This window comes from Poecilia formosa, unplaced genomic scaffold, assembly GCF_000485575.1.
Source record: "Poecilia formosa unplaced genomic scaffold, Poecilia_formosa-5.1.2 Scaffold77, whole genome shotgun sequence".
Taxonomy (NCBI): Eukaryota; Metazoa; Chordata; class Actinopteri; order Cyprinodontiformes; family Poeciliidae; genus Poecilia; species Poecilia formosa.
This window is the reverse complement of record NW_006800016.1, coordinates 349,009-371,145: the sequence shown is the minus strand read 5'-3', so window position 1 is coordinate 371,145 and position 22,137 is coordinate 349,009. Positions and strand designations below refer to the sequence as shown.

Below are 22,137 nucleotides of genomic sequence, written 5' to 3'. Positions count from 1 at the left end.
TATATATATATATAAATAAATGAAACGCAATGATGAGGATGATTATGCTGATACCAACAAGGGGTTGGCTGGGGGGGAAAGGAGGCGTTTCTGTGTTCTCGCGAGAAGACAGACGATGAGGCCGTTAACAACGAGAAGAATCCACATCCTCCCGGACTTGGATGTGAGAAAGACATAGGAGATGGAGACCTTCACCCATCTTTAAACGAATCCGACGTGAGTCATTTTAATACTAAATTTATTTGCATGCATGTCCGTATATTGTTTTTTTAAGCGTACCTGCTTTAACGAGTCATGTCAGAGAAATGTCATGATTTAACATGGTTAAAAAACGTAGAATTCCGCTTGAGGTCGTGATACGTAGACTATGTGGGTTTAAATGTATATTATTTAATATTATTTTATTTATATATACGCATATTTGAGTTAGAACAGGGATAAAATAGAGGTTGACGCTATAAAGCGTAATAAATGGGGCGTGTGGGCCTGTTTGAGAGCGATGCGGATGGATGTAGCCCCCCTCCTCCACCCATCCTCAGCCCAGTCTCCATCAGCTCTGTGGGATCAATGCTAACAAGGTTCTGCACGGGACCGTCCAAACACACGCAGAGATAGGCAGTAGTTTATATTGTAGTTCCTTGGTGTACTTTATAGCTTTGCTGGCTTCAACCTGCATTCCTGAGAACAAACAGATTATTGAGTCATTTATGTTCCCATTGCTGTAAAGGACTATATATATGTATGTATATATATATATATATATATTATTTTTATATTATATATTTTTATTTTATTTATTTTATTTCGGTGGATGGGCTTTTAAAAGAAGAAGGCACACTCAGTGATGTGCTGATTATTTCATGCTCCAGTTACATCTGCGTTATGCTCCAGGTATTGGGGATTTTTTTTCCCCCCCCTACAATCTTTTTCATTTGATGTTGCTGTTCCTTGTGGCAGAGATGCAAACACTATCGACTAAAGATTACTGAGGAAGCTTTCCGATAAGATGACAGTTCTATCTCTAATAAATATTAATGATTAATTATGCAATATTTTAAGGGTAGCTTGTTAGATTGTGTTCTTTTTCAATGTCAGGGCAAAAAATATTAAGAGAGAATGAAAAACTTGTTTAATGAAATGAAATTTCATGTTGAGAATGCCTCATGAGGGAGTCTTTTTGCTGTCAGTGTTTAAGTAGCTGTAAAAAAACAAAAAAAAGGGTCCTGTGGCAGCCATGTGGTGGATAACAAAACCACTCAGAAAGTAGTTCATAATTCATGTTGATTTTGAAAAGGACAGAAAATGAAACATGGTATTAATTTGAAAAAAGAAAAGTCTTAAAAATGATCCAGTACCCGTAAAATATCTAGTATAATCCAAAAGTGGAATTCAGTTTCACTCCCGCTTGTATATGTTTTTCTTCAGGAAGTACAGGGAGCCTGGGTGGATTTGATAAGGATGAAACCTAAGACAGGGAAATCCTGCAGAAAGTCTAAAAGCACTTTATAGCACTTTGAATTGCCTTGTTGCTGAAAATGTGCTATATAAATAAAATTACCTTACCTTACCTTAAAAAAGTTCAAAGGGTGTCAATCCGTTTGTATGCCATGATATGTAAACCCATTTTACTGTCAGAGTTTCAGCAATACAATCCAATACTTTTGGAAGACATAGGAGATACGTACAAAGAAAGAATAGAAAATCCCTACCCATGCATAGCAGAGTGTAATAAATAAGACATCATCAGATGTTATTTTCTCTGACAGCATGAGACAAAGTGTTCTCTGGAGATTTACTCTGTTATCTGTAAAGTTGGATTTTAATGAATATGTTATAGTCCACGTCTGCTTCACTTCAATTTAGTATGAAACAAAGACACGTGTAGACACGAAAACTGGTGTTTGGTGAGCCGAGCCTGCTCGTAGAAATGATTCATCGTGTGTCTCCTTTGATGTTGCAGGATCTTGGGAGTCAAGCCAAGATGTGACTTACGGTGCATCATAGACAGGATTCGTCCAGAATTTCCAGCACCAGTTTCTATAGCAACAGAAGTATCTGACAGTTTTAAATAGTCCCATTCCCACGATGCAGTCGTCCTCCCAGACTCCAAAGCCGCGGCGTTTCGACGTCAGCAGGCGGACCGCTAACTCAGCTGGGCCCAAGCTTCGTGGCTCTAGTCTTCAGAAGGAGGATAAAAACATGAACACAATCACCACCCCATCCCCAAGGCGGGCTGTTAAAGCCCCTGCTGCTTCCTCCAGGAGCAGGACGGCTGCACAGCCACGAGCTCCAATAATCCAGTCCAGACCGAGCTCTCAGAAACAAGGTCCCACTGCTTCCAGATTGGCCAAGCCCAAACTGAAGAGCACTCGGCCATCTGCGGCGACCCGGAACACGCCAGAGGTGGCTGCCCCTCCGCTGCCTCTCCCCTCCGTCCTCCCTCTGGATCCAAACTGCAACGAGCCAAGCCTCCCTTGCCTGTGCTGCGATGGGCGCTCCCCTCAGGACAACAACAGCATGTTCAACCATAACCACAACAACAACAACACCGTCTCCATCAGGCAGCAGCTGCAGCTACCTCCTCCTCCTCCTTCTGTGGTTCAGTTGGCCCACAAGCGTGATGGGACGAAAGCCAAAGAGTCGGTTCCCTCGCATGCGGAGCCCTCTGCCCAATCTGCTGCCAATCTGGGAAACGATGTAAAGAACGCAGATGAAAATGCAGACGTGGACAACAAGAAAACTGTAGATGAAGACGATGAGGAGGAAATGAGCAGCAGAGATACTGCTATCGATGATGATGAGGACAATGAGACAGATAGTGATGATGACGATGATGACACCCTGGTGCCGTCATGCTGTGACTGCCCCCCATCCCTCTTGGAATTCTCACTCTCCTCTTCCACTTCATCATCCTCCACTTCCATCAGCTCCTGCTCTGACCTGGAGTCCGACTGTGCCGATCAGTGCGCTTCCATGTGCTTCTCACAGGACCAGGACCATCTGTCTGCTGCTTTGAACCCCAAAGACCAATTCCCTGAGTTCAAACATCCCTCATCTCTTCCGCTTAACAAAAATCCTTTCTCCCTAACCTCCTGTTCCCCAGTTGCCTCTTGCTCCCCTGATGAGGGATACCCCTCTGCGCTTGACTCCCCTTCTCCTGACTACTTAGGGGTAAAAGGCGACTCTGATCCTAACAAACTAGATTTACTTGACTTCCTAGAGTCTGTAGGGGAGTTTGGGAAAATGGAGCGCTTCAGCCAGGTTATCCAAGTTGCTCGCTGGGATCTGGAAGGGGAGCAACACTGGGATGTACTGAGGGATCGCCTAGATCACCTAGATCGTTTGGAAAAAGTGAACAGGGAAGTGAAGTTGGCTTACATTGCCAGACTTCACGAGAAGGGATTTGATCTGGAGGATCTGGAGGAGCAGGACCTCTCAGATATTATGGATGAAATGGGGAACATCGACATTCCCTGGAAGTTGTATAAAACCCGCGATGGAACAATGGGGGAGTCTCAGGAGTTTTCAGATGCCGGAGTTGATCTCACCGCTCCGTCAGACTGTGAAGATCCCCTTGCTCCAGACTCCCTCACCCCTTCCCCCATTGAGCCGCCACCCAGACCCCCCAAACCTCCTGCCCGTCATGCCAGCGTGAGCTCTGATCTCCACACCTACATCAACATCAGCAGAGAGACCACCTCCATGGCCGTCGCAACCTCCCCCACCTTGTCGACTTTCTCCCCCAACTCCTCTTCGCCCACATTCTCAACATTTCGATGTGAGAAGCCCCTCCCTCCATCTCCGCCATCCATCCCTCCTCTCCCTCTCACCAAACCAGTTCCCTACCTCACCCTCTATACCACTCCTTCCCCACCTCCGTCCATTCCCACTCCAACCCCACCCATCCCTCCACCTCGAAAGCGACACCTTGCCAGGAAGGAGGCCCAGCGCCTCGCTGCTCTTCAAGCTGAACAGGAAAGAACTCCCCTCTCTCTGCCACCACCCACCACACGCCCTCCACCATTGCCTCCTCCACCTGTCATCTCAGTGTCTTGCTCCTTTTCACCCCCCGCCATACCACCACCACCTGCCCTGCCCCCTCCGCCCTCCTTCCACACATTGGATGTGGAGATCCGGAAGCTGCTCATGCTTGCCGGACTGACCCAAGCCGAGCTCCTCAAGCTCAGCCCTGAGCTCAGTGTCTGCGTTGGGGAGCTGGGCGATGAGGAGGAAGCAGATAATCACTTTACATCCAGACCTCTGGAGTCCAGAGAGTTCAGATTACAAGACAGGGAGGCAGAGAAGGAAAACAACACAGGCAAAGTGGGTGGAGATGGAAAAGCATCTGAGGACGGCAATAAGGAGGGGGAAAGCAAAGACAGACAAAGGACCACCTCCTTCACTGAAATTGCAAGAAGAAGAAAGAAGAATACTGCTTTGGTGACAGATCATTACTACAGCACAAGTTTTAATAATCTGCATGAAGCAACAGTAAAGACTTTCTCTTATTCAAATGAGCTACCAGATTCTCCTCCGCCTCCTCCACCTCCTCGTCCTTTGCCTCCCATCCCACCTTCTTTAGCGCCCCTCAAAGTCAGCACTTTGCCTGCTAACTCTGAGCAACCTGAGCGCTTTGATTGGCTTATAGCTTTCACACCCGAATGTGAAGCCCCACCACAGCTCCCAGTACTGGAGAAGAGAAAATCCGCCACTGAAGTCCCAAAGAAGCTCGGTTCATCAGGCTCGTCTCCAGGCTCTGGTCCAAAGGTGACTACGTTTAAAGAGCTTCGTTTCCGCAACAAGAGCACCTCCCCTCCCACAAAGGTGATCACCGATCCCGACCCCGACCCCACTGTCATCACCCCCGACCCAGATATACTCTACAACTTGAGGTGGAGGAGGGAGAAGGCTGGTAGTGACGGCAGCCAGTGGGAGTACACTTCACAGGCCCAGGCCCTGTTCATGCAGCCGCCCCCAGCCCTCACCTCCATGGCCGCCCTGAAGGAGATGCTGCAGAGAGCTGACAAGGAGGGTGGACAGCTGGAGTTGTGCCCGTCGCAGAAGATCGGCTGCTCAGTCAGTGACAGCAGCCTGTGGAATGTAGGCCAAGACAGGGAGATGAGGGAAGAGATGAAGGAAAGGAAGCTAGAGAAAGGAAAAGAGGAAGTGGAGGTGAGAGGCCGGGCTGATGGAGGGAGAACTTTTGAATCGAGAACTTCTGGTGAGTACAACTTTCACGAGTCAACAAATAACTAACAAGGCCATTCCAATTTAATACAGTTGAAAACCGTGAAGTGATTTCTCATGTTCACACAGAAAAGTGGTCTTAGTTTTTAATTCACTTCCCGCTGAGCCTCAAAAGCGTTCGCAAAGAACCAATTCGATCTGTGACCAGCAGGCAGTGAAAATGGCACCAAAATGGTTCCAGTTTCTTTACTTCAATCTATTACAAAACAAAACAGTTTTTCAGTTGCAACAAGCCTTGTTGAACAATGTTTTAGCTAAAAACATACTAAGATTTTTTCAGAAGTATTCTTACACTTGTCAGTCTTTCACGTTTTGTTAGGTTGCATCCAGAAAACTTCAGTATGTTTTATTGAGATTGTATGTGATAGACCACCATAAAGCAGTACATGTCTAATTTTGGAGATAAAATTACACATTATCCAGATGATGCCACCACCGCCATATTTCATGGTGATGTGCAATGTTAGTTTTCATTCACGCTCAACCTTGCGTCCAATCCAAAAATGTTTGATGAATTAATGATTTGTTTTAAGTATCAGGAAGCACAACATGAAGAGTTAAGGTTTTTTTTCACAATCCTGTCGATGTCTTTATTTATGTGTCCATTACAAACTGTAACTTAAAATCGAGATGATAGGATAATGAAAAGAGGAAAGAGGGGATAAAAAACAGGCGGATAGGCTGCATTCTCATATCCTCAGTCATGCAGAGATTATTTCCTTGGACATTTTCCTCCTTGTTGTCTCGTAATAGAAAAACCAAGATGGATGAAAATGTCGACTCATTAATGGTAATGGTACATTGAGCATGACTCAGAGGGAAAGTAAGGGTGATGTGATGGATGGCTGATAATGAGGGGTACGCAGCGAGAGTTTGGGAGTGAGGGAAGCTCGGGAGTGGAAGATGAACAGCCGTGTAGATAGATGAGGTAATATGAGATAAAAGAGGTGTTTGGAAACGTTCCAGCCAGCCCATCCTCCACTGGTTATCGAAGTGTGATTTCATCACAAACTTATTCAATTATTTATCATCTCTTCATTCTGAGGTTTGGGGGATAATGGGAGAGCACTAAAGTCTACTTTTATTCTTACGTTTTCAGTTTTCTTATTTTCCTAACTGGATTCCTATTCAATCTGGAAAAGTATGGGATTTGATTTTATTATTTCCCTAGTCTGGGAAAGGTAGGAAAAAAGCAAAGAAGAGCAAGGAAAAATACATTCATTTCCTATCTTTATTATCACTACTACTGTCTAAAAGTGCTCCTTCTTTGCTATGTCCTTTCTTTCTCGGTTCAGCTAAATTCATTATTGATTTAGGTACATCAAGGATAACCTTTTCATATTGAGTGATGTTGCTTTTGATAGCTTTCTCTCTCCGATTGAACCTATTAACGTCGATGATTCCTTTTAATGACACTATGATTTAAAAACAGCTTTCTCTATTTTCTCAGATTAAATTTGCAAGTTAGCAAATACTTTTTTGCACATTATAAACTGATGGATTTGATTCCCATCAGTTTATACTGTGTTGGATGGCTGCTTCCCTGTATCCACAGAGTCATCCAGTATGAAAGTTTATTTTAATTCTTTAAGATCTTGGAGTGAGATATCTCTTTGATAGGTGTCCGATTGATGCAGCAGTGTTGATGATTTTTCCTACCGCTCATGAAGAAATTAACAAGTTGTTTTTTCCTGAAATGTATGTATTTAGAGGAAAATGAAACAACTTATGAAAAGACGTGTACACCTTTAAGAGCCAAAGGGGTGGATCTCTGTGTACAGGCCAATTGCTAAGAGTTTTGTTTTGATAATAGGAAGTAGCATATGTTGACTTCAGTACAAAGGGAGCTCAAGTCTAAACAAGGTACGACTTCTCTCTCAGCTCTTTTTTTTAGCCTGGCAGAAAACTGTAGTGCCACTCCGAGGCTCTACAGAGCCGAGGTTAGAGACCGAAGTGTGTTATCTCTGTCTACTGACTCAGCATTCATACGCTGACTGCTGTTACTGCTGGAAAGGACAGGAAGGTAGAAGCAGGGGAGGAAACAAAGGAGAAAACTGACAGAAGGGAAGGTGGTCCGGAGATGACACCGCACTGCAGAGAAGTTTAAAATATTTGGAGTAGTTTATGGAGTCTAAACATTTTCTATCTTCACATGCTTTTCTCAAGCAAGTGATAGAAAGTGAAACTACACTGTGTTTACACCCCATCAACTTTTTTTAGTTTGCATCAAGACAAACAACTTTAATGTATTCATCTGGATTCTTTTTTTTTTTGTTTTGTTTTTTTACATATCTGAAAGATGTGACTCTATGCTTTTTTTCTAATTTCCTTGTGCTGTGATTGCAGCTGCAAGTCCTCTGTCTCTATCAGCTTCTAGGGGCATTGTTTTGCATATTATTGTGTGCAAAATGGTTCAGGCACAGTCGGATTACTGCTAGCATCTGGGACCAGCATTTTTCAAGTTTTATCCCAGATTCTTAATTGCATTTAGGTCTAGACTTTTACTGAGCTGCTATTGTTTCTATACCTCATTTAACAAGACGCACGCCTTCTGAAAAGTTCCACTTTTAACTCATTAGTCCCCATGATATTTTTTTTCCAAAATTACAGCTGGATTTATTCTGAAATGAAATTGCACACATGTATCCCTTTGGGGGTGCTAGATTTTCTTAAGCTAACAAAATCCATATGAGCAATATGGTTAAACAAACAAAACAAAACAAAAAAGCTGTTTGTACAATTATTGACTTCTTTGTGTTGGTCTATCACATAAAACCCCAGTCAAATGCTGAGGCTTTATAGCATTTATTTATGTAAAATCCCAAATCTAAAGACTTCTGTTCAAAGCTGCCATCTGCTGGTCATAAGATAGAATTCAGGATTAAGTCGCTGCCAGATTTTCTCTCATTTTTGTCTGGACAAACAAAAACACGCAAACGATGCCCTCTCAGCTGTTCTTAACATTTGCTTACCTGCAGTCTGAGCATCACATGTGGGGCAGGTTGAGAGCCACAGGCACACTAGCCCTTATTTAAAGGAAGTGGAATTGATCTTAATAAATCAGCCTCTCTGACTCCTGTGGTCAGTTTTTAAATGTGAGCCAAGTCTAAGTCCAGCGCTGTGTTATTAGACGATGGAGACTGAAATACTGTTAGAAATGTGCATTTTTCTCCTGTTTTACACTAACATTCTCTACATCTCTCTCTTTCTCCTTCCCATTTCTTTGCCACATTATCACTTTGGTTTTTTTTTCTCACCCATCCATCCCACTCGGTTGTATCCATTGTATGTCCATTGCTTGGCTTTATGTCCGCCCTATCCTGACTAATATTTTTCCGCTTAATCCCCTGAACTGAACAGTTTCCTCACCCCCGCTGTCCCTTGCCCGGTCCCCTCAACCCTACTTCCTGCACTCCGCCCTCCCTCCCCTCCACCCAGACCCCCATAACTCGCAGCTCCTCTCAGGTCGGTGGTCCTCTGACAAACAGGCCAGCGAACAGTGGAGTCCTGCTGCTGCAGGCTCAGCTTATATCCACAGAGACGACTCCAGCTCTCTTGTAGGCTCTGGATTTGATGATTCCCTGGCTGATTTCCGTGCAGACTCTCCTCATTACTACAGAGACATTTTCAGCGAAAACACACATTCAGCTTATAAGTACGTCAGCGATTCCAAAACCAACACGGGGGAGGTTGAGTCGAAGTGTAATTTTGACTCACTCTACGGCAGCGATTCGGAGAAGCGAGGCGACGCCCACGCCTCGCTTAGTGGCACCTCCGGACCGCAAGGCTGCACCACTCCATATAAGAACATAGATGTTATGATGAGTTACCCAGACAGCTTCGGTGCTGTGGATTCGCTGTATTCAGAGAGGCGCTGCCGTGCAGACGATAGCATTAAGGCCAGAATGTCCAAAGAGCTTCCTCCCCTCCCCACATGCTACCTGTACCACCCTAAAAACTGCCCGCTCCACCGGGGCGCCCCTCCACGCCTCTCCCCCATCGGCGCTCTCTCCCCTCCCCAGCGCTCTGGAGCTCTCCCGCTCTCTCGCCTCAACTCCCCGCTCTTCCCCCGTTCACACACCCTACCTGCCCTCGCTGCTCCCCTTTACTACCCCAACCTCTACCCTCCCATCCCACCCAGGGCGCCCCCGCTACCCCCTAAACTCTACCAGGGTCCTCTGCAGCCACATGTGGCGAGTAAGAATCTGCATTTCACATTTTTTCAGTCTTTTTTTAAATTTTTTATTATTATTATTTTGCTAGACATTTAACTTGTGCGTATTTTACTCTGGAGTGGGTGTTCCCTTTTTCAGCTTTGAGGGAGTTTTCCAGATTTGAAAGTAGCTGTAACTATAGCTATTTGTGATATCAGAGGGCAGCTCCCTGCAGGTCATCTGATATGTCCTATCTCCATTCTTCTTTCAAATCTGCAAAAAGGACCTTCAGACGGGGAACAGCTGGTCCTGTCACAGCGTGTCTACAGTCACTCTGCTCAGTCTGTCTCTCTTTGTCCTCCCCTGTCTGTTTGTCTGTGTTGGTCTGTTCTGGATTCTCTCCTTGTTTTTCTTCTGTTTCTGCATGATGTGTTAAAATTGACACATGCATCTCAGCCAAAGCACACCCACAGCACAGAAGATCTTTAAATTGCAGGGAAAATGGAATTGATTTTTAAAGTGTTTACTTTGTTCCTTGTTTCCCCCACTTTGATAACAGTTAAACCTTCGTATACAGTGGATTTAAAAAAAAAGTCTATCCACCCTATTTAAAATGCCAGGGTGTTTTTCATTTCAGAACTTTTCTACATTTAATACCTTTTATTTTTTAAAGGTTTTTCAAACTTACTGACTTTTTTAAAAAACAACATTTTAGGACCGGGTAGAGTGGATAAAAAATAAAAATAACAAGTTAGTTACATAGGTTTGCACACTTTCTTCTAACTCTATGTAAACATTTATGCAACCAAATTTCTTAGTTTTATTTTTCCTTTAAAGAGATTACTGTATTTCTATTTAATTTTCTTTAGTCATAAGGATTACAGGTCAATTTAAAGGTGGAAAATGGTCTGAAAGGAATTATTATAGTCCTATTTTTCATGTCGCAAAACGTTGGCATTTTAATACAGCCATTTTATAAACTTTCTACATCCACTGTATGACTTTGCTTGTATAATAAGTCTTTAAATTATAAGTTTATGTTCTATAAATACCGGTGTGTCCACAGCACCTGTGTTTGCACATTTGTTGTTATATGTCCCGTTATTTTTGTGGTAACTCCAACAGCTGTTTCTTTTTAGCTTCTTGTTTGTTCAGGTTTCCTTACTGTAAGTTTGTAGAATGTTTTAAACCCACTCACAATGCCTCTGACTTCATGGCATATATTTCTTGAAGAAATTTATAGATGAACATTTCTGCTCTGTTTCTGGAACCTCGCGAAATCTAGGGCTTTATTTTATTCTTCCTTTTTTCTAATAATGCTAGGATATATTGAAATTTGGACCTTGAGGGTAAATGGCTTGAAACGTGATGAAAGCTCTTGATTGAGTTAAACTATCAAATTAACTTAAAAAATATGATTGTAACAAGATTTTCTTTTCATCACAGTGAAGACTGTTCAGTTTTTAAAGTTATCGATAACATCTCCACAATTCTACATTTTCTTTGTAACCAGATCTAAAATAAAATGTCTCCAGCATACTCCAGGAAAAAAATATTATTAGGGAAATATTACAGGCTGCTCGTGTCTCACCAAGAAACTTCAACAATAATTCTTGCTCTTCACGGTAATAAATTGTAGCTATGTGTTCAACTCTCTTGCACATATTAATTGGCTCTCCCCCAGGAGAAACACTTACTTTTCCTAGTTGAGGTTATGCTTGGCTGTGCTGGTTGCTGGGAGACCAAAGTAAGTTAGGAGCTTTTCAGGCTTCAATTTAAATGCAACAATGACCTCAATGCAATCAACCAAACATTAAGTTATTAAATAAAGTAATAACATTTGGACTTTAATAGTAGCAGAGAAAATGATGTTTGATGAGACTCAGAACAGAGCAGTTTTTCCAAATTTGCAACAATTTAGCCACGATTATATGGGTGGTGGAAGTTAGCGAAACTATAGATTGGTCTTCAGTAGACTTCATCACATTTACATAAAAATAATTCCTAAAACCTTTTTTAGGGTGAGATTTGTGGCTCTACATGTGATGAACTATCTACTTCAGAGAAAATCACACTTTGCACAGTTTTAAAAATGTAACTCTAAACTGTTGAGACTGACTTATAATCACTCTGAGACTTTCAGGATTAGCTCTTTTGTAAATTACGTTTAGGTTTTTGCTCTTCTTTAATTTAAAACCCAACTCCCTTGCAAAGGATAATGTTTGTAGTTTTGAAAGAATCACAATAATTATTGGGGGCCAGACATTCACACTGGAAATGCTTTGAGTAAAGCTTTAGGAGTTTGCAAGATTTCAGGAATTTGTTTTATGAAATCTATGATATGAATTGGAAGCATTAAGTGAGTCAGTATGATTAATTTCCTGATCAATTTGTGAGCCGAGGTTGATGCATGGGCTTCTGTTTAACTCTCAAGCTGACAAGAAGCCATCATTACGGATTCAGATGTAAAACAACCTCGCTACTGTGGCTCCAACACTCGCAGGATGTGCTCACAAAGCACCATCTGCTTAATTTCACTTAATAACACTCACATGTTAGTTTTGCTTAGAAATTGAAGCTGTAAGTAATCATTTTCTCTGCCGTCGCAAGCCGTCCGCAGCGTCTCGTTTGCCGGCTCCGTACAGAAGATAGACGTTCCCTGGATGGGCGAGGATGTGGAGCATTCAGTGAGGGGTCTCGGCCTTACCTCTCTGTGCATGCAGGAAAAGAAAGGTGTTCATTCTCGCATTTGTATCATGTTTTTTTTTTCTCTACTGCATATAAACTTATCACCCTGGTCCTATCTTATTGTTTCTTCTCCTCAGCTCTGGTCAGTGGAGTCGGTGCTGCAGTGGAGGCCATCTTGGCTCAGTTCAGTTCTTCTCGGACCATAGTCCAGAAGGTCAGTCCCTAAAGAGCAGATTTAGTTACTTTGTTCTTTTTGAATGTGTGTAAATGTATAGATGTGGGTTTTCAAAGTGAATAAGCAATTTTAAAATGTAATAAAATAGGAGTGTTTTGAGTCATGCCCACAAAAACAAGAATGCGTTACCATACATGGATGAGGACCCTACCCTGCAATGCAGTCTTGAAGCCGGTCTCTCTGTGTGGCTGTAGAAAAATAACTGATTGTTTTAACAAAAACAACCTTCTTTCAGAGGAAACTATTGAATGAATGTGTGGTCACTTAGTACACACACAAAAAGGGTATAAAAACCACTTTCATTACAAAGATTATACAGAGTTCGTGCCTTGGCTAGTACAGACTTCTTGAACAGGGAGTAAAGATCCAGACTATATGGAGATTGTGAGCATTGTTTGTGAGCATAAAGTTTGTGATGTAAGAGAATGTTTATGTCAATTATTATCCGTTGGAGCATTTTTGTTCCTCTGTGTATGGCCTAAATAAACCTAATGAAGGAGAAAGGGTTTGACCAAAGGTGCTGTTCGACTACTTTGACTTCTCTTCAAACCACAGCATGTGCAACATTAGCTGGGAGAGGCTTTGGAGAGCCAAGCAAACTGCTGTTGTGAGAAAACTAAGGACTTATAAAGTTTGAAAGGGGTGACAGAAAAAGTGTTTTGACTGCTACGTTACTCGAGAGATTATGAAGAAAATGTGAGACTTTCACCATCTCTGCATGATTTCCTAATCTAAAGTTTCCTAATCTAAAGTATTCTGGTGACTTGTTTTAGATAAGATGGAAAGCTCACTAAATCACATTTGTTGAATTTCATCAGCAAATATTTCCTTCAAACACTTGTCCATGAATTGCATATTTCACTCCTTTTCCTCTTGAGCATTTCTTTCCAGACACGTCTTTTTCAATTGCTGCAAACCTTTTAACTTATCCAATTCCATTTCCCTCTCCTCCATGTTCACCCCAGGCTTTATCAGGAGACAGCGCCATAAATCCATCTCTTGGCCGTCTGGTGCTGCAGTGCCTCTGCCCCGCCCTGCACAATTTGCTGACCGACGGCTTGAAGCCTCACCAGAGTGATCTGATCGCAGGCCGAAGGCCAAACTCGGCCTGGAGCCTGGTGCAGGCCACAACGAGGACAGGTAGCATCCAAAACCTCAAATGCTTGGACGGTGTCTGGCAGCTGTCCTGGAGTTTCCCCCTCCCCACCTCCTGTTGATGATGATAAACTTCAATTTTATATTTCTCCCTCATCTCTGTTGATTTTTTTTTTTTACTGTTGAAAACGCTGAACAGAGGAAACCAGCTGGATGCAGATATTGATCGTTGTATTAGTGCCAAGCTTCACAGCAGTATTTCAATCACCCGTCTTCCTCTTTTTCCCTCTCATGCTCTCTCACTCAACCATTTCTGCAAGGTCCCAAAACTCAAGCCTTATTTAACCTACAAATCCGGGTTGGCGAGCTGCCGCAGCTGAGGCACAGCAAGCAGAGGTTCAATGCATTCCTCCTTGGTCTGCTAAAGTAAGGAATACCTCTTCTTACCTAACCCTGTGTAAGAGTTTGACATTCTGTCCTCTGGAAATGTTCTTATCACAACTGCTTATATCATTCTCCTTTCCCTGATTTTTCTCTTAAAGCATCAAGCTTCTAGATTTCTGGCTGTCTCATCTTCAGTCTTGCGGCGGTAAGTTTCTAAACCCTTAACAGATCTGGCTGTTGCTACGCTGCCTTGCAAAAGTATTCATATCCCCAGAGATTTATGACATCTTGAGCTTCAACTAATAAAACATATTTTAGTGGAATTTTGTGTAATAAACCAGCAAAAAAGTAGCAAATACATTTTTTTAAATGCAATTTGCATTCAGTCCTCTTTACTCTGACATAAGATGTCTTTTACAGAACCTTTCACCACTGATTTTTTTTTTTTTTTTCAAAATTCTCCTTTTGCAAGCAAGCCACTTCTAAAACCCTGATTTTTCTCAACCTCAGATGTGCTGGAGGCATATTACCACCCTACTTCCTTTATGCGTCTGTCACTGACCACCTGCTGGCCTCTTTTTGAGGAGCTGCTCCTCGTGCTGCAGCCCCTCAGCCTGCTCACCTTTAACCTCGACCTGCTCTTCCAGCACCATCACCTGGAGGCGGATTCTCACCGGCTTGAGATGCCCAGATCTCCCCACCAGGAGGCCGGGCTCCAGACTTCCCCGCAGGGCCAACTGAAATCCCCAGCTGGCAGATACATGGAGAGCCTCTCGGAAGTGGACTTTGGAAGCCCAGAACGTTCACCAAATACAAATTCTTCACCGATTTTAAACAATGGCGGATCAGGGTCATCAACAAGTACAGATTCTGAACCTGTGAAGGCTTCGCCTAGTTTTGGGCAAACGACTCCACAGCTGCTGTGGGTGCAGGAAAAGGAAATCGAAACTTTACCTCTTTCTAATTTAGATGAAGATAGTTTTACCCATCAAGCAGGACAGGTCAGTGTTTTATCATCCAACGCTTACAACCACTTGCGGTGTTGTACAGTTCTGCCAAGTGGACTTTTGTTTTTCTTTTTTACGGTACCTCTAGGTGATCCAGCAGAGCTGGGGAGCTGTGATACGCTGGGGAGGTCGGCTGAGCCAGAACCTGGCCGACTTTAGCCTGTCTGCCGTGAAAACGGAGACGAACACCAACAGTCCTGGTTTCCAGGACCAGACGGGAAGTGACTATTCCCCCGTCAACGGCGTTCAGGTTCCCTGGAGTCTGGGCCGACTTTTCGGAGCCTCCAAAAGCCCTACGGGTCACACACCACCAACCAGGTGAGCCGCTGTCTTCACTGAGTACATCAGCACAGAAAAGGACCTTCTTAGGATGGAAGAATATAAACTAAGCTTTTGCCCAGTACGTAGACGGGCGAAATATTTTTGAACACTTTTTGGGTATTAAAGAAAGAACACAATTTTCCATGTCACTGAGGACAACAGCCTTAGATAATCTGCATGTAGCAATCAAGTGAAATTGAACTTTTATCGTTTTCTGCCCACAAAATTGAACTATGTGTCTGATTCCTCCCATCCACAGGCGTCCCTCTCAGTGGTTAGCTCCCGGTGTCACGGCTCTGACCCGGATGGTGAGCAGCAGTTCCACCCCAACGCTACAAGGAACCACTGAACTTCAGGAAGGAAGAGACGTGGAATCAGAGAAAAAGACGGACGCCACAGAAATGAAAGAAAAACCCAGACAATTCAGGTAGAGTACAGAAACTCTGCAGATTCGCACTAGAGCCGCCTTTTCAGCTTGAGCTGCTAGAGATGCAGTTGTTATTTACTCGTTAATTTTCCATTGAATTTGAAAGATGCGTTTTGATATATTTTAGAACCTTTAAAAACGACTCAAATTGAATGAAATATCTAGTTGGTAAAAACATTTTTAACCCTAGACTATGAAAAACTCATGATGATACCACAATCTCAAGTTAATGCCTCAATCACACCAGCTTATTACATAATAAAACTGAGTGTGATATATTATCCTAAGGCTTTTTATGGTAAAGGAGGATATGAAAACATTTCTACAAAATGTTAACAAATATTAATTACCGCCAGTGTGATTATCCACAGTGAAATGAGTCGTGTAGGGATATTGACTAAAGAGCCACTAAGAGAGGAAGAAGAAATATATAAAGCCAGATTACAGTTTTTTTCTTAATGACTGTCCTTAGAGGAAAAATGGAGAACCTTGTAAGGCTGTGAACACCTTCATCACCATCATGATGTGAGGAAGCTTGGCTGAAGGAGAGGATTAAGGATTACAAACCTAATAGGAATGGGCCAGAATTCAAGCAAACTATGTTGGGAAGCTTATTGGGCAGAACAAACAAACAAACAAACAAAAAACATGCTTTTTTTTTTGCCCAATACCAAATACTCAGGAAATGTTTGCAAACTTTGAGTTTAAAGAAAGCTCACAAGACTAAAAAAAAAATAATGTCTGACAGTTTAAATTTTGTTTATTTGATATCAAAGAAAAATCAAAATAGGCTAAAACTTATGTTAACATATTGGAGGTTTATACAAACCAGAGTACCACAATAAAAAAAATAAAATAAAAAACCCTGATTGGTGGATATTTAAATAACATGTTTTGCCATTATGTACATGAAATAAAAACATCAGATTTAGACTATCAGTTATAAAAGAGGATGGACTAGGCATGGGAAAAAAATAAAGACAACTTAGTCTGAGGTAATCCAAGGCATGTCTCAGCTCTCTTCAACCCTCCAGGAGCCCTGGTGGGTGTAGCAGAGATCAGAATAGCTGCTGTTATCATTTCTCTCGTTGAAGGACGTTCACCGACTGGTGACTCATCGCTCTGACCGGTCCCGGTCGTGACTCATCCGGTCCTGCTTCATATGCCGACGGCATACCGTTCTCGTGGCTGTAACCGCTCTTGTGCTACAGGTCCGTTCGAATGCTGTGCGACCACGCCGGAACCGGCGCCGAGCTCAGCTTCTGCAAAGGCGAAGAGCTGGTGGTGCTGGGAGGCGTCGATCAGGACTGGATTCGATGTCGTCAGGGAGACAAGGAGGGGCTGGTACCTATTGGCTACACCTCGCTCATCATGTGACGTCGGCGCTGTAACCTCTGCACTAAAATCCATATTATATTAAATAAATATATATAAAAATATATACATATTAAAGATATTTTAAGTGAGTCTGGAGGGTTTATGGGAAGGTCGCACTACTCTGAAAGGGATATTTTACGTGGGTTTGAGTTGAGAGCGTGACGCCATCTGCTCCGCTCTGCTTTCATCTCAAGTATTCTCCAGTCCTCTCCTGTTGTGAACATATGGGGCTTTTTTTCCCATTAAAGCTCATCCTGTTTGGTAGCTAATGAGTTTAAGTAGCAGCAACACCGCAGATGGCGTGAAGTAATGACTCAACTCAAATTCAAACCATTATAATATTTAAGTGAAGTGTCCCTTTTAATGCTTTTCTTCCATTCCTGCACTCCACGTCAGCTGCTGATCTGAAACCTGACGGCGGGGGGAGACCCTGTCCAGTTAACGTGTTAAAGTCGACATCTTTTAACTGCTTCAGCGCTGCAGCCGGTGGGTCATTGAGTGAAGAAAGGATGCTAGAGTACTGCGCCGCAGCTCCTGTTTGCATACTGCGTGTCAATGTGGTGAATTGTAGCTGTGTAGGTCCGTGTTCCCTTAACAACCTCTCTCATCTCTGGCCCGGTTTGTGTGTGTTTTTGCGATTCTAGTAGACTGTATAATTATATATATATATATATATATATATATATATATATATATATTATAATAAATCCATGTGTATAACTATATTAACTGAGGGGAATTTTACCAAGGCAGATAGATTACCAAGAGGGGGAAAAAATAAGTGAAACAGTAAAGACTGTGACATTATTGTGAGTTTGACTGATGGGAATGGATTGATCCATCTTTAGACGTGCAACTCGCCTCATGCATTAAGTAGATATCCTGCAAAGTAAATTCTATGTTTTAATTATAAGATCCAGCATCTTCCTTTATGCGTGCTTTTTGTGTTGCAAATTTTTCGCCATACATTAAGGTGCAAAAGATTGTTTTCAAAGCACTACATCTTTAAATTTTGCTTCAGCTGAGCCAGACTTTATTGTAATCTCTTAGTTTTCTTGGTCAGTTTTTCTCTGGGTTTTCGAGGTTTTTTATTTTTATTTTTTTTTAGGTGATCTTTGAATTTTGCATGCTTTTTCACTCAATATCTGTCCACCATTTCAACTGATAATTCCTTCTTTTTTTTTTCTTTTTCTTTTTTTTTGTCAAAGCACTTTCAGTACAGTGCCTTGCAAAAAAAGACAATGTTTTGGAGACCTAAACGTGATCCTGGGTTCTACGGTTGAGATTTTTGCAAATTCTTTTTGGCAAAATCACTCAAGCTCAAACTTTTTCGACGGATTTAGACTGTAATTGTCCATTTTCAAGTCTTGCTACAGATTCTCAATTGAATCTTGGTCTGGGCTTTGACTGGGCCATCATAGCATAAATGTTTTTCGCTCCAGACAGGTTTTCCTCCAGCTATTTTCCCATCAACACAGAAAAGCATTACCACAGCATGATGCTGCCACTGCTGCGCGTCAGTGTTGGAGTGGTGTATTCAGAATGATGCGCAGTACCACAAATTGTGTTTTGCATGTAGGTTAAAAAGTAAAATTTGGTCTCTTCCAAATGCCGTATATACACACATTTTTCAGTTAGATTCTGTAGTCAGCTACAAGGTTGGGACAGAAAAATTTGCAAGAAACAAAAAAAGCAGCCAAGGTCCAAAGAAAACTTCTGAAAGTCTGAAGAACTACTAATAAGGACAACTTTTTAAAAAAAATTACAGGAAAGTCTGGCTCCTTGGAAGGCAAGCGTAAAGGAAACAAGGGATGACTCGAGGCTTTTGTAGTACTGTAATTTTCTGAAAAATGATTACGTATAGCTCATAAAGTTTAACACTGAATGCATTTTAGTATAAGCATGAATGCTTCGAATGAATGACACATTGGTATAACCCTCCCAGTGGTGAAATATGAGACAAAGCAATCTGTAGCTCATCTTGTGGTTTGAGAAACAACCTCACAAAAACATTTTCAGCTCTTGTGTAACACTATCTGAAATAAAATATGAATGCAGCGAGAGGGGGGAAAATTAAAATTCTTGAAGTGATGTAAAATGCTGCAGTGACGCTTTTAGGTTTGGTGGCTGGTCCTCAGCTTTCGTATTTATCTTCCTGCCAGGTCTCCTGATCATAATCACTGATATTGATGATAGTGGTGATGGTGGAAGTGGTTCGTTTGTACTGACGCCACTCGTACGAAACCCGTTGCTTTGCGTCATATTTATATATTTATTCGTTTATCTCTGGATTCTAGATGTATCGACGACTATGCATATGCTTAAACGTTGAGCCGTTTTGTTTCGAAGTCATCGTTTTTAGTTTTGTGCGCAACTGAGGCATTGCGAGATGTCTTAAACTCTAAAGGTACGAGACGAGAAGAGACTCGAAGACGTCTGGATTTGGTTCTGTAGGAAGGTTTCTTCACCACTGACAAATCAGGGAGAGCTCGATTCCTCAAAACGTCCTTGTAGTTCCCGTGTACGCCAGTGCCATGTAGCATGACATTACTGGCGCTACAGCAAAAGTCCAGTAGCAGTAAATGACACCACTACATGCTCATACTGTAAATAATTATAATAAAACACCATCAAATGGATAGTTATAAGAAATCTTCAGATTGAATATTATTGGACAAAAAAAGTTCATTTAGATTTTTTTTTATGTGAAAGCCGATAATTTATTGGATGTACTATTTATTGATTCCAAGGTGTATGAAAAGGAACAGCTCTCTATCTGTCTGGGTTCTGAAAGCGTGAGGGTGTGAACATGATGGTGGTGTGTGTGTGTGCGCGCGTGTGCATATGGAAGTGAAAGTAGAGATGATGTGAGCACTTTCATGTGTCAGCACGTCCTGCTGTTTCGCTGCGTGTGTGTAACAGAAAGCCTCCTTCTCCTCTTCCTTTTTCTCTCTCTCTCTCTGGTGTAACGTAGCCTGTAGACATTTCCGAGTCCCACTGTTGCATATAGTTGCGTGCCCCTCTGGTGTCGGTCAGTTGTCCACCTCCTGCATGTGCTTGTTTGTAAATACACTCAATAAAAATCATCTGGTCAAACCAAAACTGTCCAGCTGTTTGATTCGCACGTCATACACAATACCTCACGTGGAAATCCTTCTTTGATACTAAAGGTTTTTATCCTGGAAGGATAGTTGAAATAGTTCAGATCAAAGCTAACAGTATTTAAACAAACTTTTTATTTTTACCACATATCTTTATTGAATATCAAGCAGATAAAACTGATGACCTCTGCCTCACTTATCATGCAACCCTTCAATGTGTAATTTAATTTCTTCCAACTTCAGAAAAAAAACAAAAAGTTTTCCTGAACCAGCTTGAAACAGAAGGAGGATTTGGGAGATTCTACTTTGGGATAAATTGTCATTACTATTTAAACTTTACCTTTAATAACATAAAGTTACCTAATTTTTAAAGTGCAATTAGTAATACTTTTATAACAAATTTATATCAGTAATGATTTCTTGGTTAATGTCAAGTTGTCATAAAGACATTTTGAATAATGTCAACTTTGTATTAAAAGTGTCATAATTTACCGAATGACGCTTTATGACAACAGTCATAAATATTCATGAAGGCTTATTCATGTTCATGACAGGTGTTATGTCATGTTTATGACAGTGTCATGACAGTCTTATTCAACCCCCTTCAAATAAAGTATTACCAAAATTTCATTCTGCCACATTTTATTTTTTCCCATAGACTTATTTCTGAGTCTTTCTGAAATATAAGCATGAAGCAATGTACTACTCCTCAGTCTGTGAGAGAACCTGTGCAACAAATGGTTCAAAAATATTGATGTAAAACTGCAAAGATTTCTGAAATTGTATCAGCCAAGTTGTATTGGCTGATACCATTTCTGAAATGATATCAGCTCAGGTTTATTTGAAGTGTGGTTCCGTTGGATTCATGAGTTGTCAATATCTTACCTGAAGTTAACTCTGACAGTATTGACAGTCTGGACTCAAAAGCTCTTAAAGCCAAACATTAGTTTTAATACATTTTTTAAACTGTCCTGATGTTTGCATTGGATGCTTATTGACTCAGAAGTCTATGACCTCATACTAATCTCATCCTGCACAGGTGGCACCCAGTCAAATTCACGCTGGAACTCACTAAGCTCCTGACAGAAAATTATTCTTTCACAAATGGCATTGTAAGCAGTCTGCATCCCTGGGTTCTGGATTTATTACACCTGTACCCATTAACATTATTTGAACATATGAATTCAATAATTTGGGTAAATCGTTTTGGTAGAATCGGGCGTCTGTAAGCATATTTTAGTCGTTTGCGGCACTAACTGACTGATGGGCCTGGTGAGCGGTTATCAGGCGAGAGGTGATATACGCCCTGATCAGGTCACCAGTCCATTAAAAGACAGTCACACACACACACTCAAACCTAAAGGTAGTTTTTTTTTAATTTTTTTTTTTTTAGAGTATTCAGTGAACTTAACAGTCATGTTTTTTGACTGTAGGAGGAAGCCAGAGTATCTGGAGGGAACCCATGCATGCACACGGGAAGAACATACAAGAAAAGCCTCAGCCCAGGTTTCGACCTTCTAGCTGCTAGGCAACAGTGCCACCAACTGCTTTACTGTGCAGTTGGTGGCACTGCACAGTAAAGCAGTTACTGTATATTTAACTGATATTAATTTTCAGTTAAAATTAATATCCTTTTTTAAAAAAAAAATAAAAAATTCTTAGTTTCAACATGTAATAAACAGGTTTGTTTAAAACAAGATTGTACCAGACATTCTGCAAACATACACATTCTAGTCAATAAAAATTCAAAATCCTATCCACTATTGTAATCCCTTTTTTTTTCCTTTTGTTTTGTTTTTGGAGAGTTTAAATGACCTAACTCTGCCCCAGCCATCTTTAAAGGCTAGAAAGAGGAGAGCATAGGAGCACCTCCATGCGCAACACCCTTCCACCATCTTGTTATTGTGCTGCTTTGACAGCCCTGTTGTCCACTGTGGGTCATTACAGAGGACAACAGACTGTGAGACGTACAATCTTACACCACTAGATAGCACTGTAAACTCACACTGATTAGCATCACTGCGGTACTTCCACTTAAAAACACAAACACAGCAGGAAGGAGGGCCTTGAGGCTGAAGCATGACGAGTTCACAGGGTTTAG

General features: G+C 41.7%; 1 protein-coding gene across 2 annotated transcripts; it reads left to right on the top strand.

Moving 5' to 3' along the window:
* Positions 1-109: 109 nt before the first annotated feature.
* Positions 110-19,004, top strand: rusc1 (RUN and SH3 domain containing 1). 2 transcript variants are annotated; one of them, XM_007556068.2, is made up of 12 exons: positions 110-216; positions 1,961-5,221; positions 8,608-9,444; positions 12,012-12,134; positions 12,227-12,303; positions 13,290-13,464; positions 13,740-13,845; positions 13,962-14,008; positions 14,314-14,804; positions 14,899-15,128; positions 15,391-15,558; positions 16,770-19,004. In XM_007556068.2, exons 2-12 carry the CDS (start codon positions 2,086-2,088, stop codon positions 16,933-16,935), a joined length of 5,556 nt encoding a protein of 1,851 aa, XP_007556130.1. In that variant the 5' UTR covers positions 110-216; positions 1,961-2,085; the 3' UTR covers positions 16,936-19,004. The 2 variants fall into 2 exon arrangements, with proteins under 2 accessions (XP_007556130.1, XP_007556131.1); XM_007556069.2 differs by lacking the exon at positions 8,608-9,444.
* Positions 19,005-22,137: the final 3,133 nt, after the last annotated feature.

Bases quoted from the DNA above. Each gene is read 5' to 3' on its own strand.
- rusc1 (XM_007556068.2), top strand. From the start codon at position 2,086: ATGCAGTCGTCCTCCCAGACTCCAAAGCCGCGGCGTTTCGACGTCAGC. The intron at 14,009-14,313 runs GTAAGTTTCTAA...TCTCAACCTCAG, and splicing joins TCATCTTCAGTCTTGCGGCG to ATGTGCTGGAGGCATATTAC. The intron at 15,559-16,769 runs GTAGAGTACAGA...CTTGTGCTACAG, and splicing joins GAAAAACCCAGACAATTCAG to GTCCGTTCGAATGCTGTGCG.